Here is a 21,024-nt window from a genome sequence, read left to right on the forward strand (position 1 = left end):
AATATGAAAAGGAGACAGAAGTGGCATAAAAAAAAAAGAAATCAAACATCAACATTATAACTTCTGAAGAAGCAAGGAAAGAATGGTACCACCAGCAAATCAGTATTCAAACCATAATGTGGCGAGTATAACAGAGAAATGCCCTTAAAGTAGTAGGAAAAAGCTAAGAACATGTCAGATAATGTAATGTGCTTGCAATAGTGTGAACCAGGGGATAGTACATTACGCTTCTGTAGCGGCGTGAAAATCACTGGGTTATAAAAAAGGAAAGAAAAGGGTTGTTTCAGACATTGCATTATTCATGTCGATAATGTCATTATCATTGCAAAGTATGAAGAAAAAAAAAAAAACAGACGTCCCTTTTTTTTTTCTCTGTCGCTCTTCAACGGGCTTGACCTGAATTTTGATTCTCTGTAATCCTGAGCACAATGTAACGGCTTGTGGGGATTGCCATGCCCAATACTGTAAGTTTGCTCTACTGTACTGCCGCCATCGTATCCTGCAAAGACACAGTGCGAGGTAAGCAAAGGAAGGATGAATTGAGGAAGAAAAGGAAGTGAACTTCTGACTCCCTCTCGCCATTCTTAATTAAGCCAGTGACCTTGCCAGCCACAAAAGCCTATTTCTAGAGACCACAGAGCCAAAAATATACCAGCCGGCACAGTCAGTAAGGGAGAGCGGGGGCGGAGGGAGGGATGGATGGAGGGAGCGTGAAATTTGAAAAAAAAGGAGAAATTAGGTTTGTGTGAAAGGCCAAGGAGAGGACTGAGAGAAAGAAAATGAATAAGAGCGTTAAGAGATACAATAACGAAGGGATAAAAACGGAAGAAGAGGCAACAGTGGAATTCCATAATCAGGGAGAGAAAGCAATGCAGCTGGAGGAGAAGAGAGAGGAAAGAGCATGTCGAAATGAAGATGCCTAAGAGGGTCAGGGAGGGGTCCTTCTCCTATTAAAACAGGATGTTAACAATGGCAAGAAGTGGCTCAACCTAATTACTGACAGCCAGCCTTGTGCGTTTCTCCCCCGGGGAGTTTCACACCAATATCTCCCCCCCTTTCGCTCTCTAAATTCAGACAGAAGTTAAAGGAAGGTGAGGAAAGGAGAAAGTAAGAGTCTGTGTGTGTGTGTGTGTGTGTGTGTGTGTGTGTGTGTGTGTGTGTGTGTGTGTGTGTGTGGATGGATTAGCTTGGTGGCTGTGTGCTGATAATTATACCCCAGTATGGGTTAACGGTAATTAATTCTTTTAATTCTACTTTTGGGGTCATGAAGGAGAGAGTTGTTTAATTGCGAGGTGTGCATCTGTAAATACTCAGCCCAGTCAGCGGAGAGGCGATGAAAAGAAGCGGTCAGTGTTAAAGCCTTTGATTCAGACACAACGCTATGCATTGCAGCTGCACCCACACACCCCCACCCACACCTGTTTACAGACTAATCTCAAGAGAATGAACTACCAAGGAAGCAATGAGCCCTAACTATCTCTCTTTCTCCAATAACAAACACACCTGACTCACCTCCCTCTGCCAAAGATCTCCTCCACACTCATTTCCCCTCACCCTGACGTCCCTCCCGCTTTCAACTCCCTCACTCCCACTTCCCTTCATTCTGGCCCTTCTCATATCACTACCCTCCCAACATTTGTCAACCAATGTCATTTTGCAGGGCGGTGTAACTTCTTTTTCTTTTGTGGAAGTGCCTATCTTGCGTGGATAACTATGTCTACTTTCTTTTCAAAAACAACCTGGTAAACTTCAGGAAACAATTAAGGCAGAGCAATGGAGCTAAAGCCTACAATAATGGAGGCAGCGTGTGGAGAAAGCAGGGAGGAGGGTAAAGAGGGTGGTAAGAGTTTTCTATCAGCATGAAGTTAAGGTTCTGGCATCTGCAAAGCAGTGCAACTTCAATGGAGGCATGAGGACACCAACTGGTTGGAGCAGAAAACTGCACCTTTGAGAAATTGCCTGTGATTAACAATGCATCCTTGCTGTTTCACCAAGTGGGATGTCTTAAGGATTTTAAAGATGTTTCTTCCAGGCAGAGCTGTTGTGTCCAAGTAAGTCCAAATCAAGTCTTTATTAAGGTAGTCAGCAAGACGTTCAGGTCTCTAAAGGGTGACCATTAAAATGTGACATAACATTGTCATTTTAATCGTGTCAACAGGTTGTTGTTTTTTTTAACATATCTGACAAAAAATAATTTCATTTTTAATAATTAAATATTGAGGGTGTGTGTCATGCAAGGCCAGCCTGGTACTTATGTTTTATTGTTCCAGGATTTTATAGAGTTCAAAAACTAAGAATTTTGGTATCAAGTCTTGGGTTATGCTTAAACCTGCACTACTTTATTTTTTGGCCCCTTGGGGGCAGTGCTGTAAACACAACATTTACACATTGCCTAATATTGTTAATATGGTGAACGTATTAGCAAACAGTTGATTATTTATACGTATACACGGAGCAACATTAGCATTTATTTTCAAGACATGTTTGTGTTCACCTGATGAATGTTAGCAGATTCCAAAATGTAGAGTACAGTCTTTTTTTTTTTTTTTTTTTTTACTGAAAACAGCTTCTGCTGAGGCCAAATTCAAATACAATGCAAATAGTAAAAAAATCAATACTATTCGAATGCTGAAATTACAATTCAAATGGGACTTTTTTTTTTTACAAATACGTTGGCAAACATTAGCTAATCTCCCTCTTCTCGCCTTGGCCTACCCGCATGTGTCACTCATGTCACGTCTTATGAACAATAACTTAGCGGGCGTGAGAAACACAAGGAATTGTGAGGTCTAACAATGCATAAGCCAGAGTAGTGTTGTGCATATTATTTAACAGGCTGCAATTGAGCATTAAATATTCTAATATTATTCGAATATAAAAAAAAAAAATCAAATGGAATTTGAATGGTATTATAGAGGAAGATTGACAGCTCTAGTGTGAACTGGGCTTTACACAGTCATTTAAACCTTTATTAATATAAAAAATATTGATGAGTGCTACTTTAAAAATTTTAAATTACTACTTTGCTAGGGATCAAATTCAAGGTGGTAAATTAACCTGATGGGTTGCACTGATGTGAATTCAAATTATATCTATTCATAAATGTCCCTCTGTATGATTAGGAACTCTTGGATATCAAGCCGTGCTATGCATAGCAAAATAAACACCTGGAAATGTATGAAATCATGAAAGAAAATAGTTGGATCGACTACAGATTGCTACTAAATATGTATACAGTACCTGCAGCATAGGCATCTTGGGAAAACACAGGAGAGAGTAAGCAGAGGAGCTTTCAGGTTTGGAAAGAGAGAGCTTTTCAGTGTCAGACAGACAGACAATCAGGCAGACTGATACACTCGAGACTGATCCCTGATCCTAAAACCTCATCTCCCCTTTGGCCTGCTATTCAGCCTCCACCCCCCTCCCCCATCCTCTCATCCCTTCATCCCTCCCAGCCATTCTCATCACTTCCCTGAAGCCAGGCTTTGGACAGTTTTTGCAAACACACACACGACACCACATCGGGCCCCCGAAGACTACATCTCAGACCCAAAGTGTTCTCCCAAGTCAATCCCGGTGTTGACGAAATCAGGTGAAAGGGGTGATTGATGAGACAGACTGGATACAACCATGCAGAGGGAGAAGTGAGACTGAGGATCTCGCTACTCTCCCACGCCACCTCCACTACCCCGATGATGACATCACCGCGGCCAGAGACCTTTAAGCTGCGACTGTGATTAAGTGTGATTAGGTCTGTCTGGGGCTGACAGATCCCAGAGGATTTTAAACTACAAGAGAGTTTTTGGGTGTTGAAAGTTTTTAGAAAGAGAACAAGCATGGGAATGTTTCAGTGTGGAGGCATTTTTATTTTTGTGTACGGGTAGTAAAGATTGGACGATGATAAACTGATAAAACCCTGCTGATATCAGTCTTGATGTCAGCTCAGAGCCCAATCTAAAGTCTAGTGCAGACTGCAAACATTTTGCCACACTTTGTGTGCACAAGACACATTTTTAGGATAAAAAGGCCTAGAGCCCAGACAGATTCTATGTAGCCATGTAAAGATAGCTCACGTTAGGTACCATGAGCTACTGGTCATACCAGACCAAGTTGGTTGTAGTGGCAAAAACCCTGTGTGTATTGAACGGTGCAAGTTTGTGTTTTATTGCTAATGAATTTAACTTGTTATTTGTAAGGGAAGGTACTTAGTCACACTTTAAATGTGTCCAATACCATAAACTACTAGTTTATGACCAAATATCTGCAAAACTGACATTCTTATCATCCTCAACTGTACCTAACTGTTAGTAATGCTAACATGCTAAACTTAAATAGTGAACATGGCACACATCAGCATGATAGCATTATCATTGTGGATATGCTACAGTAGCACTGTAAAATTAGCGTTTAGCTCTAATGTGACAGCCTCAGATTTAGATGTATAGATGATAGCAGCTTGAGTAATAATAATAGCTACTGATCAAGCTAGTTAGAGTCACTAAAGTAGTTTAGTTTGACTTTATTTCATTTTTTTAAATCTTGATATATGTTAATTCAATATGTGATGACATCATAAATATGATAATTCAGGCATGACACTATTTAGCGACTTTTACAAACTTTAGCTACTTTCCTTTGAAAATAGTTGGTAAAAACTGATTTATATTGGAGCACCTAGGAGACGGAAGATAAATTGTATCTAATCCATTTCAAACTCTCCAAATGGAGTAATCCTATCATCAATAGACCTGGTCTGAGATCAATTGTGTAGGTTATGCACCCCTACATACGTACACATAACAATATGGGATGAAAAATAACTTGTAATGTGAGCAGTACAGCGCTTCTTGTAGACTGCACTCGGTACAGCACAAAAATACATGTATGTCTCTGCACTGTGAGGGAGAGAAAGCCAACAACTCATATTTCAATTTCTGACATAAAGTGGTGCTGAGAGACTTCCTCTGTCCATGCAATCTTCTTCTACCCCCACGCTCACTCTGTGGAGGTGGCATTGGGTGGCAAACAGGGTGGTACTTGACCTCAGCTGGCCACAAAAAGCAGGGATGACAGAGAGATTGTACTTGACATCTGTGCTCACCCGAAACATGGTGAAGCCCTCTGCTTTCTCAGAGGGATGATTCACATTGGCAGGATGACTTTAAAAAGTCTAAACAACAATCTTTGTTCCCCTTCTTAGACACACACACAGGCAAACTTTCATCTTTCCAAAAAACTGTTGTGCCTACACCGACAGTGACGAAGGGTATAAAGTGCTGACTCGCTGGCCTCCCTGCCGATTCCCACTCTGCCGGCGACAGAGCGTGTCCTGATAAATAAAGCAACAAATTCGATGGAATGAGAAAACGAGGGGAAAGAGAGAGAGGCAGAGGGAGCGAGAGAGCATGGAGGGATATAATTAGTAAGTGATTAACGAGCAAGCATCAGACAGGTCCCACATCATTGATTGTGATGTTGTGCAACGCTGCTGCAGCAAAAACAAGCTGGTCCTGGGAAGGGGCGCAGAGGTCACACCCACACCCACCCACCCACCCACACACACACACACACACACACACACACACACACACACACACACACACACACACACACACACACACACACACACACACACAGACACAGACACACAGAAATGTGTTTGTTCTTAGTAAAAGATACATCCAACAGTCATTAGCAAGAACATGAAGGTAAAGCACATTATGTCAGATAGGTTATGGCCGCTTGAGAACACAGAATTAATACATTGAAAGCATTTTTTGAAGGATAATACCAGGGTGTATGAAGGTTCTAGCTCCTCAAATATACATAATGTGTACTAAAAAGTTTTAAATGCATTGTCTCTTCCTGTCCAGGAAGCCAAAAGAAACTATTCATTTACGTTCGGCATAAAATCAGAGTTCTGAAATGTACTTTTGGTTGTGTAATTGATCACATTAAACATCGAGTGTACAACCATGTCTACTATTAATTTTTGTCAGTTGTTACATTATTGTTGCATGATAATGCAATTCAATGGCAGATTGATTTGCAAAGTCTGCACTGCATTACCACTATGGCTGGGTAGCGAAGCTCTAAATAGGTTTTGAGTACTGATTAAAGGTGCAATATGTAATATTGTGTGTAATACTGGCAGCTAGCGGTTAAAATAGTTACTGCACTACCAATTCAAAATACTGGAGAGTCGTCTCCCCCGCCCCCTCCTGCCCAGACTCGAAGTTCACGGGGGTTGCCAGGCTGAGACCGCAGCATTCACAACAATGTAGCTGGAGGCTTTTCTCACATAGCCAGACGTTACTTCACAGCACAGTGGAGTAGCTAACGTTAGATGCTAGTCTCACATAGCCAGACATTACTCCACAGCACAGCCGAGTAGCTAACGTTAGATGCTGGCTATATTGACAGTCATAAAAGCCCGTGCTCACGCTGAGCTCTGTAACCAACTAACAGACACACTTTTTCGGCTTAAAATGACAGTATGAACCGCTAAAAACACAACAACCTCACTGTCCTCTCCACACGCCAGTCAGGCACACTTCCTCGGCTTAGAATTACAATACGAAACGCTAAAAATACCATTACCTTGCCGACGGAACACACTTCATTGGCTTAGAATTACGGCAACAATCGCTAAACACACTGCAAACTCATAGTCCCCTCTTTCCGATTTACAGCCCCCCTCTTGTGGCTTAAAATAACTCACGTTGTCGGCTCCAGCCGCTGAAGAGGCTACACGCTGTAAACAGCCATGGGCTGCCCGGTAACGTTAACAGTTAGCAGGGTTAGCATGGCGGCGTTAGCCAGGACCAGTCGGGATCACTTTACTGGCTATGTCTCAATTGTTTTTGCGAGTAACCAACTCGGTTACTCTAGCTATATAATTCAATGTGAGTACACAAATGTTGAAATGACAAAAAATGCCCATCCATAGTAGCTGTGATAAATTAGCCTGAAGCTAATGCTTACAGGTTCAGGAGAAAATAAGCCAACTCGGCGTCCTTTTGGGCTCTAAGCTGTCTCCATCTTTCAAATACATCTCCAATATTTACCAGGGGGTTGTTACGTCTCTGGTCACGCAACTGTTAGAAACATGCTGTTTTCTTTTTTTTATGTCATGTAGAATCTATCTCCGTTGATCCTGTTCATTTGTTTGCTGCTTTCATGGCTGTACTAACGTTACAGCTGCAGCGCGCTGGGTTTACGTTTTTACAGGTATATCTGGCAACCCGGCCTGCCTGTCAAACGGGGCCGTTGATAACAACACACAGATCAAAACATAAACATAAATTCCGTCACGGAATGTAAATTTCAAAAAGAAAAAATACTGAAATTAGCATTGTTGTCAGAAAAGATAGTATTTCAGTTTAACATGTTTCCTTAATATCTGATGAGGCATTGGTGTCATTTTTGGATTTATTACAGTACAAATATTACATATTGGACCTTTAAAACATATCCGTAGCATTAGGTATTGAATAGAGTCAAGTATCAAAAGTTGGCATTGACTGCTTGGTCCGATTCTTGTTAACCTACTGTTTAATCAGACATTTCCCAATATTATATTTTATTTAGGTAGTTCTGTATTTAATACCAATGCACAGGGGTGGGGGAAAAAAATCTTCACAGCATTGTATCGCGATATTTTTTGAAGCATTAAAATTGAATGGAGATGAACAAACAGAAATGTATCTTTTTAGATAAAATAGATGTTGACGTTTTCCTTTGGGGACCTCATTTGGAATTGGGAAAAATTTTAAGTTGGAAAAAAGGTAATACATTGCAAAATATATCGCAGAATATTGCAATATGTTTAAAATTGCAATAGTTTTGTATCGTGACATAAGTATCGTGATAATATGGTATCATGAGGCCTGTGGTGAGTCCCACCCATACTGATGCATTGAGCAGTTTGGCACATTTTGCTACATGACAAAAAAGGGTTAAAACACTGAAGGACTGTAGCTGCCACACACATATATTGAAGAAGAAATTATTTAACATTCTGGCATTGGACTTCTCAAAAACATTTACAGTAGTAATTAGTGTTGGATGCAGAATCGTGCAATATCACTGTCTGGGTTGTGTGTACAGCATCATTGCATTGGCAAAATTGTTTACAAATTTAAAATATTACCCAGCCCTAATTACCTCACAATAATAATGCAATTTTGGAAAAACATTAATGTAGACTTGATACGTACTGTATTGGATTACAAGTCAAATGAATTAATAAATAAAGCTAATGGAGGCTACAGACAAACATACACCATTCTAACACAGTGTTCAAAAGTTTTACCTGTGATGTAAAGTGTAGTGGTTTGTAGCAAATGGACTGGAACAAGCTAAATTACAAATTCAAAAGAAAGAATAAAAAAGTAGTTCCAAGGGACACACATGGTCACATACAACGATATTGTCCTCATTTACAGTTTAAGCCAAAATGTTGTATGTTGTAAATGTTGGCGCTATACAAAAACATTTCCAGACTAAACGGGTAGATAGAGCTGCAATGATTAGTCGATTAGTTGTCAACTATTTTGATAATAGATTAACCAGTTCAAGTTATCTGATTCAAACTTCTTAAATGTGAATATGTTCTAGTTTCTTCACTCCTCTCTCACAGTAAACTGAATATCTTTGAGATCAGACAGAAAGAGAATGAAGAGAGGTACAGGGAGAGCGAAATGCTGAGGGAGGCAAAAAGAGAGGTCTCTCCCTCCACCTTCCCTCTCCTTCCTTTCTCTGGGAACTGGTCAAGTGCCAACATCAATGTACTTTACTGTATGGCTGGGCGGGCACAGAGAGTGCTGGCCTGTCATGCGTGGCGTAATGTCGCTCTGTCCTTGCCCCCATTCTTTACCCTGCCAAGCTAATGATAATAATGATGATGATGATGAGAATGAGAAGGAGGAAAAGGGAAGGGAACACTCAGATCTTGGCTCAGCTGCTCATGGTATAGATTTCTGTAACGGGGGAATGACTTCGGTAGTGTGCAGGTGGAGAATGTGGGTGTGTCAGCAGGAGGAGGGAAGTGTTAACATGTGCATGTGTTTTTCTCGCACTTACCTTGTCATTGTTGTAGTACGCCAGACTCTCGCCATCGAATCTCACCCACCTCCGTTGAAAAACACAATTTCTGCAAAGAGAAGGTGAGGTGCAAATTCAATCCATCTGAGTTGTTCAACCAAACTAAACCAGTTTTGAGTGAAATAAGCAAAACAAATCTAAAACTGTCAAGACAGTAAGCCAGTAACTAAATCTGCTCTGAACAGGTACTCATGTTTCATCAAGAGTGCCATTGATTCATTAACGTCAAGAGTTTTATCAACATCTGTCAATTAGCATAATCAAAACAAATGGGCACTTCCAATTTGAATATGCAACAGCCCAAGGGCAGTTTGCCAAACCTATGCAAATCAGATGGTAAAGGAGAATGTAGAGTAGAGTAAATGATGTGTCCAAGAGACTCTTGGAAAAAAAGCCAAGCTAAGTCAAAGCAGACATATTGTGCATCTCAATACTACAAGGTCATATCCCATCTTCCTTTCCTTTCTATGGTGCCATGTATTATGGATGGATCTGCTTCGGGCTTCTGTATATAATACCATTTATCAGTTTTAAATGGTTATCAAAGATAAAAGACACAGGGGGAAGCAGAAAAAAAGTGCAGCGTAAAGCATCTGCAAAAAACAGGAAGCAGTAGTTGAATGACTGCAGGGATGACTATGCCAGTGTGCCTTGACGGGAAGTAACATGAGGCACATTTTAGGTTGTTTGGTTGTAGAACATGATAGAAAAAAAAAGTATGCATAACACTGCTTATGCAATGTGGAGCTGCAGTAAAACTGGCATTCATGAGGATTTCATGAAGATCCATGTATCATTACAGTAACTAAAAATGAATGTCTGATATCGGATAATCTGAACTGAGTCTCTAACGACAATTATCATCCTCGGCAAAACTGTAACCTACCCTTGAGGCGACAGTTTGTCCAGCCAACCCACTTTGAGCACCTGGTGTTTGGGGGCTCCATAGAAGCATGCGTATGGAGAAATATCAGGCAGTGCATTTTTAGTCACAACCCCCAAAGCATCTGCAGGCTCTGAGTAGAGCTCACACTCCACCATGGTTAAAGATCCATCCTTGGGTCCAGAGGAAGTTGGTCCCACAGCATGACCCTCAGGGATCACTAGAAAACTTTGGTCCAAACTGCCTCGTGGCAAAATGCTGGCACACTCGTTCACTGTTGAGTATTCCTCTTTGTAGGGGTCTGGGATAGCTGGAGCAGGGGGAGACCTTTGTTCCTTGGATTCTTTCCATTTATTCATCTTTTTTCTGGAGGAGCATAGATAGCATTAAAGGAACAGTTTGACATTTTGGGATATTCTAATAATTGTTTTACTTTAGGAGACAGATGAGAAGATATTATCATCGCCTAGCTCCATAATTAGCGTACAGACATGAAAGTGGCATTGATCACATCTAACTCTCGGCATGAAAGCGAATAAGCATGCATCCCAATATGTTTTCTTTAAGAAGGCTTCTGTCAAGTACAGTATGTAGGAAATATATAATTATTGCCCTAATATGACTTGATATATTTTTGATTCACAGTGAAGTCTAAAGGCCTGTTCACACCGGGACGAATTTTGCGCGCAATATTCGCCAACGTTTAACGCCTCGTGACTAAACAAAGGGCGCCAATCTGAGTGTGCACACAGACGCAAAAGACGGCACGCGTAAAAGCGGCATTTTTTTTTAAAATGCCTCGGGTTCGTTTTTTTGGTTTGACGCGCTGCGTCAATAACTTTCCAACCAATGAGATTGCCGCTTTTGCTCACGTGACTGGAGCTTCTGAAGTTACAGTAAAACACAACTTGGGGGCGCTCAAACACAAAACGGTCTTGCCGAGCACACATACATAACGGCGAAGAAGATATACGCCAAGTAGCGTCTACACTGCCGGGAAGAAATAAGACGAGGAAGATGCAAGGCAAGATGAATGTAGAGCTGCTGGTCTCGTTGGTGTCGGAACATAAAGCACTTTATGACAAACGCATAACATCCAAACATCCATGCTGTTTTGAGTGAGATACGGGTTTCTGAATGTAACCTGCCTTCAGTCTCCGGGTGAGCTGTTCAAAATCTGCAGGGTTTTCTACGTCTCAATGGCAAAACACTGCTACAATACACACTAGTTCACCATCATCTACAAAAGAAATACTTACATGTCCCTGTTCTGGTATTCCATGCAAAGTTGGAAGTGCGCCCTCGTTTAGAAGAAGTCTCCCGGCTAATTCTGCCTTGTACTGACTGAAGTTGTAGAAACAGCTAGCTAGCTAGCTGATGTGATCCTTACCTAGCTACTGCACATGTGCGAATCCAAACAAAGACGGTACAGAAGTGATATGTCTCACTCTGTACCTAAAATAGAGACCTAAAAATATGGTGTTTTTTGAAAATTAAACCATGTAAACCTATTCTGGTACAACCTCAAAATACAATTATGAACCTGAAAGTGAGCATAATATGGACGCTTTAACATCTGAAAATAACCAGTGCATGGGACAGCAGTATTACATCAGCATACCATACCTCTGTTTCTTCTGTTTTATCTTGCCCTTAAAACCCGTCTGCAACCCATCTTTAGCGCCTTGGTCCTATAGAGCACAAAATAGATTAACATCAGATGAAAAGAAAGTGTCCATCTTTCAGTCAGACACGGTTATCGTGTTGGTGCACTAAGCTATGTTGACTTTAGTGGCTAGGTGACATTTCCATTAACCTCAGGAGGCAAACTGAAACAAGCACATTTCCCACTCTGCTGTGTGTCCATAGTGACAACATGAACACTGAGAGGGAGGTTTGGTGTACAGACTGTGGTTGAAACACCGCTGATAGTGTTGAAGATCTGAGAAATGTCTGTTCCTCTTTGGTAAGCAGCTACTCACTGTCCACTAGTGGGAGTGTACGCTGTCTTACCGGAGTGCTTTCAGGGTTGTTGTACAGGAACATTTCTCCATAGGGAGCAATAGGTGTCAAGGTTCTTTGAAGTGGAGCTAAAAAGGACACAGAAACAACAAAAATGTGGTTTTGTCATTGCACTGAAACTTGCAGAACACAGTGTGAAGGCCTAAACATGGTGCATAAAAGTAAGGAGCTTAACAGGATTGTTCCAGTTAAATTTTAAATCACTTAGATGTTATAGTGCCCTTTGATTAAACCAACTCATTGATCTGAATAAATGTGCCAACATTTGATCCATGTAAGCAGTAAACCAATTAAAATTTGTTTTAGCGTGCCTATCTCTCTGCCTCGGCCTTTTCCAACTGGGAGTACGATCCTCCTCAGTCCCTGCCAAGGCCATTTCTCTGTCTTGGCTGCTGCAGGGACCGTGGCCGGTGGAAGTGAAGGCAAAGAAGAAGAACGGAGAGACTCTGGCCAGAAACTATTAGTCTGGAGACCTGGGGGCCACCCTGCGTGGGCTACTGCCTGTCACTGTGAAAAATGACACCACCCTCTCCGGAGGATTGTGAGGGCCACAAGACGGAGCCACGGGGCTAGACACACACATAGACACTGGTGGAGAGGCAGATATGCACACAGACAAAGATCGAAATACACTCTGACACATAAACATGCCTTGAGACAAACAGACATAAAAAGGATAGACAGTCAAATAAGTACACACATACGCCAATACAGATGTGAATGTATTACTTTTTAAAGCTTTACTGACACACACTCTCAAACAATGCAGGCCATTACAGAAGGGCACAAAGGTCATGTACTGGGCTTGGTAAGCTCTATGATGGGGTCAGTTCACTTGATGATAAAATCCACTCCAACACAGCCACCCTCTCTGCGAACAGGCTTGGTGGGCAGATAGCAACCATCAGTCATCATCTATCAGCCGACCTTCAGGCCACTCACGATTTTCTCCGAGGGCCTGCCGGACGCTACTGTACTCAATTCCTGTCTGATTCCCTCTATTCTTCCCGCACTAGCTCTGCCTCCGGTTTCTGCCTTTGTTACTTCAAGTCGACCACACTGCTTCTTTATCTGCTATTGAACAGACTCGCTCTAAAGTCGCGAACTGGGAAGAGACCTAGATGCCGCCATAAGTTTGGAGTTAGTGAGGAGATTGATTTTGTTGTGAATGAAGTCTGGGCTCTTTCAAGTCAGGGAGTTACAGGTCAGATTGTTTTTATCAGTCCTCTGTGTCACTCCCACACTGAGCATAGAGGAGAAACAACTGTCACCATCTGAATTTAAATTAGTCACCAAGCTGTTTATTGTTTCAGCCACAGGCTCCCTGAATTAACTGGTGACTAGTTTTTAAATGATGACAATTAAGATAAAAATAATAGGGGTTGTTATTTTGAATGTTGCTACTGTTGCTGTTAGGTTCCTTTTTACTAATATTTTGTAAGATTGACTGTAGATTTCTTTCTTTGTAAAAGTAAATATCCCCTTAAGAAAGCTAATGCAATATATATATATATATATATATATATATATATATATATATATATATATATTTAAAACATGAGCAAATACTAATATAAAAAGTACTCTACAGTAATATAAAATTCCCCATCAGCCTCAGCTGTACTTTGTGGCGCTAATTAGAAAATCTTAGCATGTTTTTTATGATTTCTCTAGTACTATATTAGCGCAAGCTTTGCCAGCAATTTATGAATTTATGAAACAAAAACAGTTTAAAGTATTGTTTGAGAATGTACAGTAAGCTTTCTAGATCTGCAGGCTGGGAATAGTTGTGAACATGTTACACAATTATAACAATAATACAACTTAATTGTTGTCCATACATTTTCTGTCAGTTCACTTCTCTTTTCAGCACTAGTACATACAGTCTTTTCTTTGTTCTGAGGTGTGGCTTAGCACTAACAGAGAATTCCTGCTAACAGTGTGATGTGTGTGCACCAAGGTGAGGTTTCTCAGCACCACAGCACAGTCACAGAAACAATTACCCTACACATGTATAGTACTTAAAAAGGGAAGTGCATTAAACTGAGCAGTGTGTGTATATGCCACTGTACGACCGTGGAATTATTATTACTTTTTTAGTCATTGGTGATTAAATGATGATTTGCCTAGTGTGCGGTGTTGCCACACAGCTGCTGAAGAAGCACTAAACAGACAAGAGATTTCTCAATGACATTTGTTTTTTTTTTTTTTTTGGGGTGATAACTAAAATTTGGTTAGCCTCCAACAGCAAGTTTTGGTTGAATACTGTAAGACTGCACTGCTCTTTTTTCAAGTTTTGGATCTCATCTCTGAATAAACTTTTCAAATATGCTCTGGTAAAATGATAAGTCAAATAACACCTTGCTAGACCTTGCTGTGAAGGGAAATTTAGCTTGCTAGTCGAGTTCCCTGTTACCCTGCTCTGGGACCGTCTTGGCTCCCTCTCTTCCTCCGTCTCTCAGCCTGTTTTGCATCCATCTCCTCTTCCTTCCTCCCAATCCACTATACTGTCTTGCCGTTCTCTCAAGTCTCACTCCCTGTCTTGTTCCACACAGCGAAAAAATTTGAAAAACAAGGCCTACTGTACCAAGAGACTGCTGCAGTAAAGGTACACGGAACAAGGATGGGGTAGCCAAAAAGAGCGTGAGGGGAGATTAAGTGTAGAAAATGGACAGAAAACTGTTGATATGCTGCAGATGACTGCAAGAGAAAATGTCAAAATGTGGTCAGAAATTGTCCCAAAAAGACTGACATGTTAACAGGCGTTTCAGACACACATTCACACAGACTGTCGTCAAAGCGATGAGTCAAATAATCCTGAGAGAACACATCAATCTCAGCACAGAAAGCAGCTCACGTAGTATCTCGTCAGATGAGACATGAGGGTCGACTAAGCCCAATAAATACAGCAAGGGAACAGGAGAAATTCAAAACATATTTGTAGTGTTTGTACTACAAGCCTGTGTGTTGTTAGCAAAGTTAAACAACTTCTGAAAAACTTCGACAGGAATACACGTCAGGGTCTCGCTGAGGGACAAGATGTGAGAGAGTATGTTCCCTGTGAGATGTGCGTTGAAACGGGGGCGACGCCGTTTCCCACGACACAGCTGCTGAACACCCCCACCCCACCCACACGCTACCCTCATCTCCCCTTGTTTCTTTCATACGGGCAAACAACAGCACCGTTGACTCTACTGCCGAATGAAATATTCATGGCAGAGATGAAGCGGAGGCAGCTGAAAGACGGTGTACCTTTCTGTATGCTGCTTGCACCGATGGGACCTTCGGAGCCGGTTAGGTGTTCAGGGCTGGTTGTTTGCGCTGATGGTGCGCTCCTGAGGACAAAGAGAAATCAGTCGATTAGAACCACCGACGCAGCACGTGGGAAAAATAGGTAACACCATTTAGGCGTAAAGGCTTTCAGAATAGAGATGTGGCACTCTGAAAGTTTGTTTCACAGTTCAAAAGTTGAACAACGTATAGCATGAGGTGTAATAATGAACATGAAATGCAGAATTGAATATTAAATTACAGGCCTCAGGTTCTCCATCAGTGTAAATATGAATGCAATGAGGGAAAGTCTTGTTTTCATATTCATTCATGCCATGGCAGCGTGCAAAATTTATTTCTCCAGGTGCTTTTCACTGTGTTCTTCTAACTTGTTTGATAAGTTCTCAACTACTCATAAACTTTTATTAAGTCAAACTTTATGCTCAAAGAAATGGTTTTGTTAAATACATTCGTTTGCTTTCTGGCTGAGAGTTAAGTGAGAAGAGGACACCACTCTCATGTCTGTATGGTAAATATGAATCTAAAAGCCAGCAGACGCTTAGCACATCTCATCCAACTCTCTACAAGAAAGTAAAGACGCACATCTCCCAAAATGTTGAACTGTTCCCCCAAGTTTAACTCTTACCTGTCCAGAAGTGGCAGAATGGTCTGATTCGGGATTTCAGGGACAGGCCGGTGCCTCAGCCGGTAGGAGCGAGTGAGCCGTGGACCTACAGGAACCGTGAAACTGCTCTGTGTCTCATAGATGGAGTTTTCCACCATTTCACCTTGAAAACCTTCAGTGAGCGTTGGGTGGTGGACCTCAGCCATACAGGGGAAAGAGTCGGTGCTGGACAGTGAGGGATCCTCTGAGGAAATCTCCCAGTCTGAGGGCATTTCAGATATGGAGAGGGACTCGCTGCTGCTGCTGCTGCTGCTGCTGCTGCTTCTGAAGGACACGGAGGCAGGGACACAGGTAAGTTTAGGCAGCGATGTTTGAATGTTCTGGGGATTGCGCGGGGCCGGTTGAGGCGGGCGAAAATATCTGCTCTCTGGGACGTCCGGAATTTCTCTTCCCAGTCCAACTCCTGGAGGCAAAGTCTGACTGCCCTCCAACTCGTACTCTCTCGTCTCCTTTGGCTGCTGGTGCTGACATGAAGTCCCCCTCTTTTTATCCTTCAGGAAGATATATCTCGGGTGTAGCACAGGTTTCCGTCGGCACTTCCTGTTCTCCACCCCTCCCTCCTCCTCTTCATCCTCCTCTCCACCGCTCGGCCGCTTCACCCCTAGTGCTTCCAAACTCCGGAGGATGCGCCTACGATGGCCTGTTGGAAGCACGTTAAACTCCAGGAGGAGCTCATCTGTGAGGTCCTTGCAGTCTTCCAGAACTTGATAACCTCTTTTCTGGAAATATGGGGTATACTGGGACAGGCGGAGGGTGGACAGCCACTCCACAATCTTCTGGCTAGGCTCTGAAGGCTCCAACATGATGCTCAAGTCTCAACTGTGCCACATCTGGAAGACCTTCAGAAGATGCTTTAAACTGTAGACACAAAAAAAAATAATTTAAATATGTGATGAGCCAAGAAAAATACTGTAAACTTAAGAGGCTGTAAGTGCCCTCAAACAGAATATTTGCATGACTCCAATCTTGTACCATAGACAATTATTAACCTTTGAAACATCCATTAACTCTAACAGGAATACTTTAAAATATCTGTTATGCTCTAATGATGTGCATTTTTCTACAAGCCAAAATGATTCACAGTGGATATTGATTTTATCTTAGAACGAGATCTGCAGGTGAAAATGTATTTAAGGGTTAGATTTTACCTTCATACCATTTTGATGACATTATTGGACCTCATCAAGGGAAAAGTTCAACACTTTGGGAAAAGCGCTTTCTTACCAAGAGTTAGATGAGAGGATCGATACCACTTTCATGTCTTTATGATGAATATGAAGCTACAGCATGGAGACGGTTAGCCTAACTTAGCATAAAGCAGAAGGGAAGCCCTGGAAACAGGAGGAAACAGCTAGTCTATGTACCACGTACAATAACTAAAGTGTAAATGCAAGTTATGGTTTTAGACTCCAGTAAGTCACCACGACAGGCCAAGAAATAATTTGACACATATTCCCCAGTAAAACCACAAATGGGTCATTGTCACCTTTCATTTTTGTACAACGTAAATAAACAAAATTCACCATATTAATTCCTTAGCTTTGAAAAGGCGCTGGTATGCAGGTTTTTCTTTTTTCATCCCGTTCCAAGCCTTTATGCTGAGCAAAGCTAACAGTCTCCTGGCTGTAGCTTCATATTTACCTCAGAGAATAACATTGATCTTGTCATGTAATATCAGCAATATAGCAAACAAGCCTGTTTCCCAAAAAATGTCTCTTTCTTCTTACTCTGTAAAGATCCAAGATGCATGTGCTGTACAAACAACAACAAGTGAGCAAACATGCCAGCCAACAAAACCTAATCTAAGTTTGCAACACTCCTAGATGAAACAGCAGGAAACAGCAATAGCTATGAGGAAATAGCAAATCACCATTAAAGTGTGGCTCTATGGTAAGGTTATGGTAACAGACTTTGTACTGATATTTGAATCAAATAACACACAAACTGGATTTCTGCAGAAAGGCCAATTGATAGCTTTGTCTCTTTTTTTCCCAGCTCTTAGTTTTAAAATGAGAGCTTTACATCACAGCTCACTGCCTAGCAACATACAGTACAAAACTTGAAATGGCAAGCTATTGTTAAATGTCCATTTCCTCATGCTTTCACACCATCTCTTCAAATTCAAGCAATGGTTAATTGGGTGGCTGAACTGCTGCCTCTTTCTCTTAAACACACACTCACACTTTGAACTCAGGGGAAGATACATCAACATCTTGCAATGTCCACTTCTCTTTTGCGTTACAAACCTACAGTACACAGGGGACATGAAGTGTTACTTCTGCTTTCAAGTAATCACAATCTTGTGGCATATGCATGGGTTTACATTTGAGTGCTTTACTGTGCAAGTAGTACACAGAATAAACATGAACAGAAAGTAACCTTTATATATCTTAAACATGAGCCTGGTGATAACATAGCATATCTTCCCCTTTCATATATTTATGCACAACAATCTGATATGATAAGATGTGCAAAAAAAAACAAAGGCAAAATCAATTTTCTCACAGTGTTAGGTTGACATCAGTTGTGTTATTGTATGTCCAGATGCCTTTTAAAGCAGACCTTTTTTTACATAGTGAGCACACACATCACACCTTAGCTGCTACATTGCTTTGTATTTTTGAGCATTGAGAACACAGGCCCAGCTCCACACGACTGTTGGCCTGTAGAATATATCAGGCCTGCCCAGCTGGGTATTGCAGTGTTAACATGCAGGGACCTGTATTGGCTAACAGCCAGCACAGGCATACGCCAAAGCTTGCTCGCACATTTGACCTGGCCTGCACTTCATCTCTGCCTTTTAGCGCTTCTACACCCACTCACACAGTGCACACACATACAAACTACCCAGAGTGGAGCACACATATTCAGCAAACATTATTAAGGGCTAGATATAGGAGTTTTGATCCACAGCTACTGCCCCGTGTCCAAGCCCACAGAGTGTTTAGATCAATAGAAAAGAGCAAAAAGAGAACTTCAAACATAAACAGCTTGCACATCCCACATGGGCATAGGAACATAGCAGTGTGTGTGTGTGTGTGTGTGTGTGTGTGTGTGTGTGTAGACATTAAGATAAAACTGGAGGCAACACACTTCTACACAACCTACTGACAGCAATATATTAGAGCTAGATATTGTGTCCTCTACAAAAATAAAACTGTCTGAAAGCATGGCTGCCAGCCAACACAGGTTTGTTACACCCACTAGGCCCACCACAGGTATGGTTACACTGAACAAGTGAGTGAGTCATACTGTATAGCATGCACGCCCAAGCATGCACACCAACACATAACTACCTCATACTTCTGCACACATCGCTCAGCCAACCAACTATGAACAAAGTCCAATTTGTGTCCCCTTCCTGGTTTGAGAAAAAAAAATACCTGTGCATGCTTTGCACTTGGTGTGCCCTGTTGACATATTCTCTAATTCAGTATTAAGTGTTGTTTTGAGGATACAGTCACACAAACATGTATTAAAGAATGTAATTTAAAACTGTAGTTTAAAAAAAGGCTAATAAAGCTATCATTTTACAAATTACACTGCGTTGTTTGGGCTGAAGTGTGTTTTCATTAGGCACATCGTGCCAGAGGTTCGAACGTATGAAATGTGTTAATGTGTTGTTTACACTTGGGAGGAAAAAAAGTAATTACACCACTATGAATATAATGTAAATTGTCAATTAAAGTGTGCGTGACGCAGTTTACACTTGTTTGAATGTGCCTAAATTACCGGTAAGTGGTGCAAATCGTTTCTTGCAGTTCTGACGCGTGGAAAACAGCTAATTTAAATTTAAGCTAGTTCATTTCAGTCTCGTACACACTTGAGTCAGTTTTTGATAAATAAACACACAACACTTGAAGTCAGGGTGTTTTACGGTACGTCGCCGTCCGTCCGGTGGTTTGAAAAAGCTTACCTGAAGATTTAAAACAGGAGGCAACCTCCAGCATCATCCGCACATCTTTGCGCACTCGCTGTGTCCAGTTTCTGTCACATTTTATTCCGCTCGGAGCCTCTGTTGACTGTCGCGAGCCCTCAACAGCGTGCTTACACACTCGTCTGTTTCCGCTGTTCGATAACTCCACGCCCATTTCAGCGCAGGGCCAGGAGTTCGAAATGCCAGCTGTGAAGTACAGTCACCTTACCTTCATTTGTGCTCCTAAAAACTCTTAAACTGAAGGATTTAATAGTGTTAGTGCTGTGGTGGACCTTGTTGCAAGTTGTCAATCCCTTTGCCGAGATTGTTATAAGTGAGCCTGTTTCTACAATAAGTAAGTGCGTTTGCCTGTAATAAGCACCGGAGAGCAGCAAAGAGGAGGCAGCTCGTAATGTTTTGCTGGGAACACTTGCACGTCCCAGCTTGATCCTTAAGGACCCAGGGCCCCCAGGCTACGCATTCAACACGACAGGAATGCAACAGGCCTGATTAAAATAAAGAACACATTTAGTTTCATTATTTTCATCTATCATTATGTATGGGGTGGTAAAATACAGTATAACAGTGAATGTATACTTAATATGGCATAGCTGTATAACAATAAGAATTTGTATTTCAGACCTGACATGTAACTAATGAACAAGACTTTACATCATTCACCCTGAATAACCTCAGATTCAACAATGACCTCCTATTTGCCCCAAAGCCCATATGTAAAACAGAAAGTGAATTGGCAGTTAAACATTGGAATCAAAGTCAAAGTCAAAGTATCTTTATTAGTCTCCCTAAGGAGAAATTTGTTTTGGACACTGAGATAAATTGCTGCACGAGTTACAATAGAGACACACAACAAGCACAGGGTTAAAACAATTAAAAGACAAATGTACAGTAAACATTTGGGCTACTCAAAAAGGCATATAAACATAATAGGCCTATATTTTTTTATGAAATGCGATATAGGCTACTATTCCTATACTATTCATACTATTAGCAATAGAATTAATGACAAATAGTTTGAACAAAATACCATTTCTTCAGGGCCAGTATCCATTTCAACAGTTCTACCCTACTATCATTAATAGTACACTGTCATTTTTTTTAAAAGATCTGTTTTTATATTAT

General features: G+C 41.3%; 1 protein-coding gene across 3 annotated transcripts in view; it reads right to left on the reverse strand.

The window, feature by feature from the left end:
- arap2 (ArfGAP with RhoGAP domain, ankyrin repeat and PH domain 2) overlaps positions 1 to 20,228 on the reverse strand; it is a 124,276-nt gene extending 104,048 nt beyond the window's left edge. For 2 of the 3 annotated variants that reach the window (XM_028564378.1, XM_028564376.1), the window contains exons 1-7: positions 19,882 to 20,228; positions 15,927 to 16,823; positions 15,263 to 15,345; positions 12,002 to 12,078; positions 11,615 to 11,679; positions 9,992 to 10,354; positions 9,085 to 9,154 (exon numbers count right to left, since the gene is read on the reverse strand). In XM_028564378.1, coding sequence (XP_028420179.1) covers positions 9,085 to 9,154; positions 9,992 to 10,354; positions 11,615 to 11,679; positions 12,002 to 12,078; positions 15,263 to 15,345; positions 15,927 to 16,768 — 1,500 coding nt within the window. In that variant the 5' untranslated portion in view covers positions 16,769 to 16,823; positions 19,882 to 20,228. Of the gene's footprint in view, positions 1 to 9,084; positions 9,155 to 9,991; positions 10,355 to 11,614; positions 11,680 to 12,001; positions 12,079 to 15,262; positions 15,346 to 15,926; positions 16,824 to 18,146; positions 18,212 to 19,881 lie in introns of those variants that run through there. The other variant, XM_028564377.1, reaches the window with a different exon arrangement.
- Between the last annotated feature and the right edge of the window lie 796 nt (positions 20,229 to 21,024).

Source organism: Perca flavescens, chromosome 19 (genome assembly GCF_004354835.1).
Source record: "Perca flavescens isolate YP-PL-M2 chromosome 19, PFLA_1.0, whole genome shotgun sequence".
Taxonomy (NCBI): Eukaryota; Metazoa; Chordata; class Actinopteri; order Perciformes; family Percidae; genus Perca; species Perca flavescens.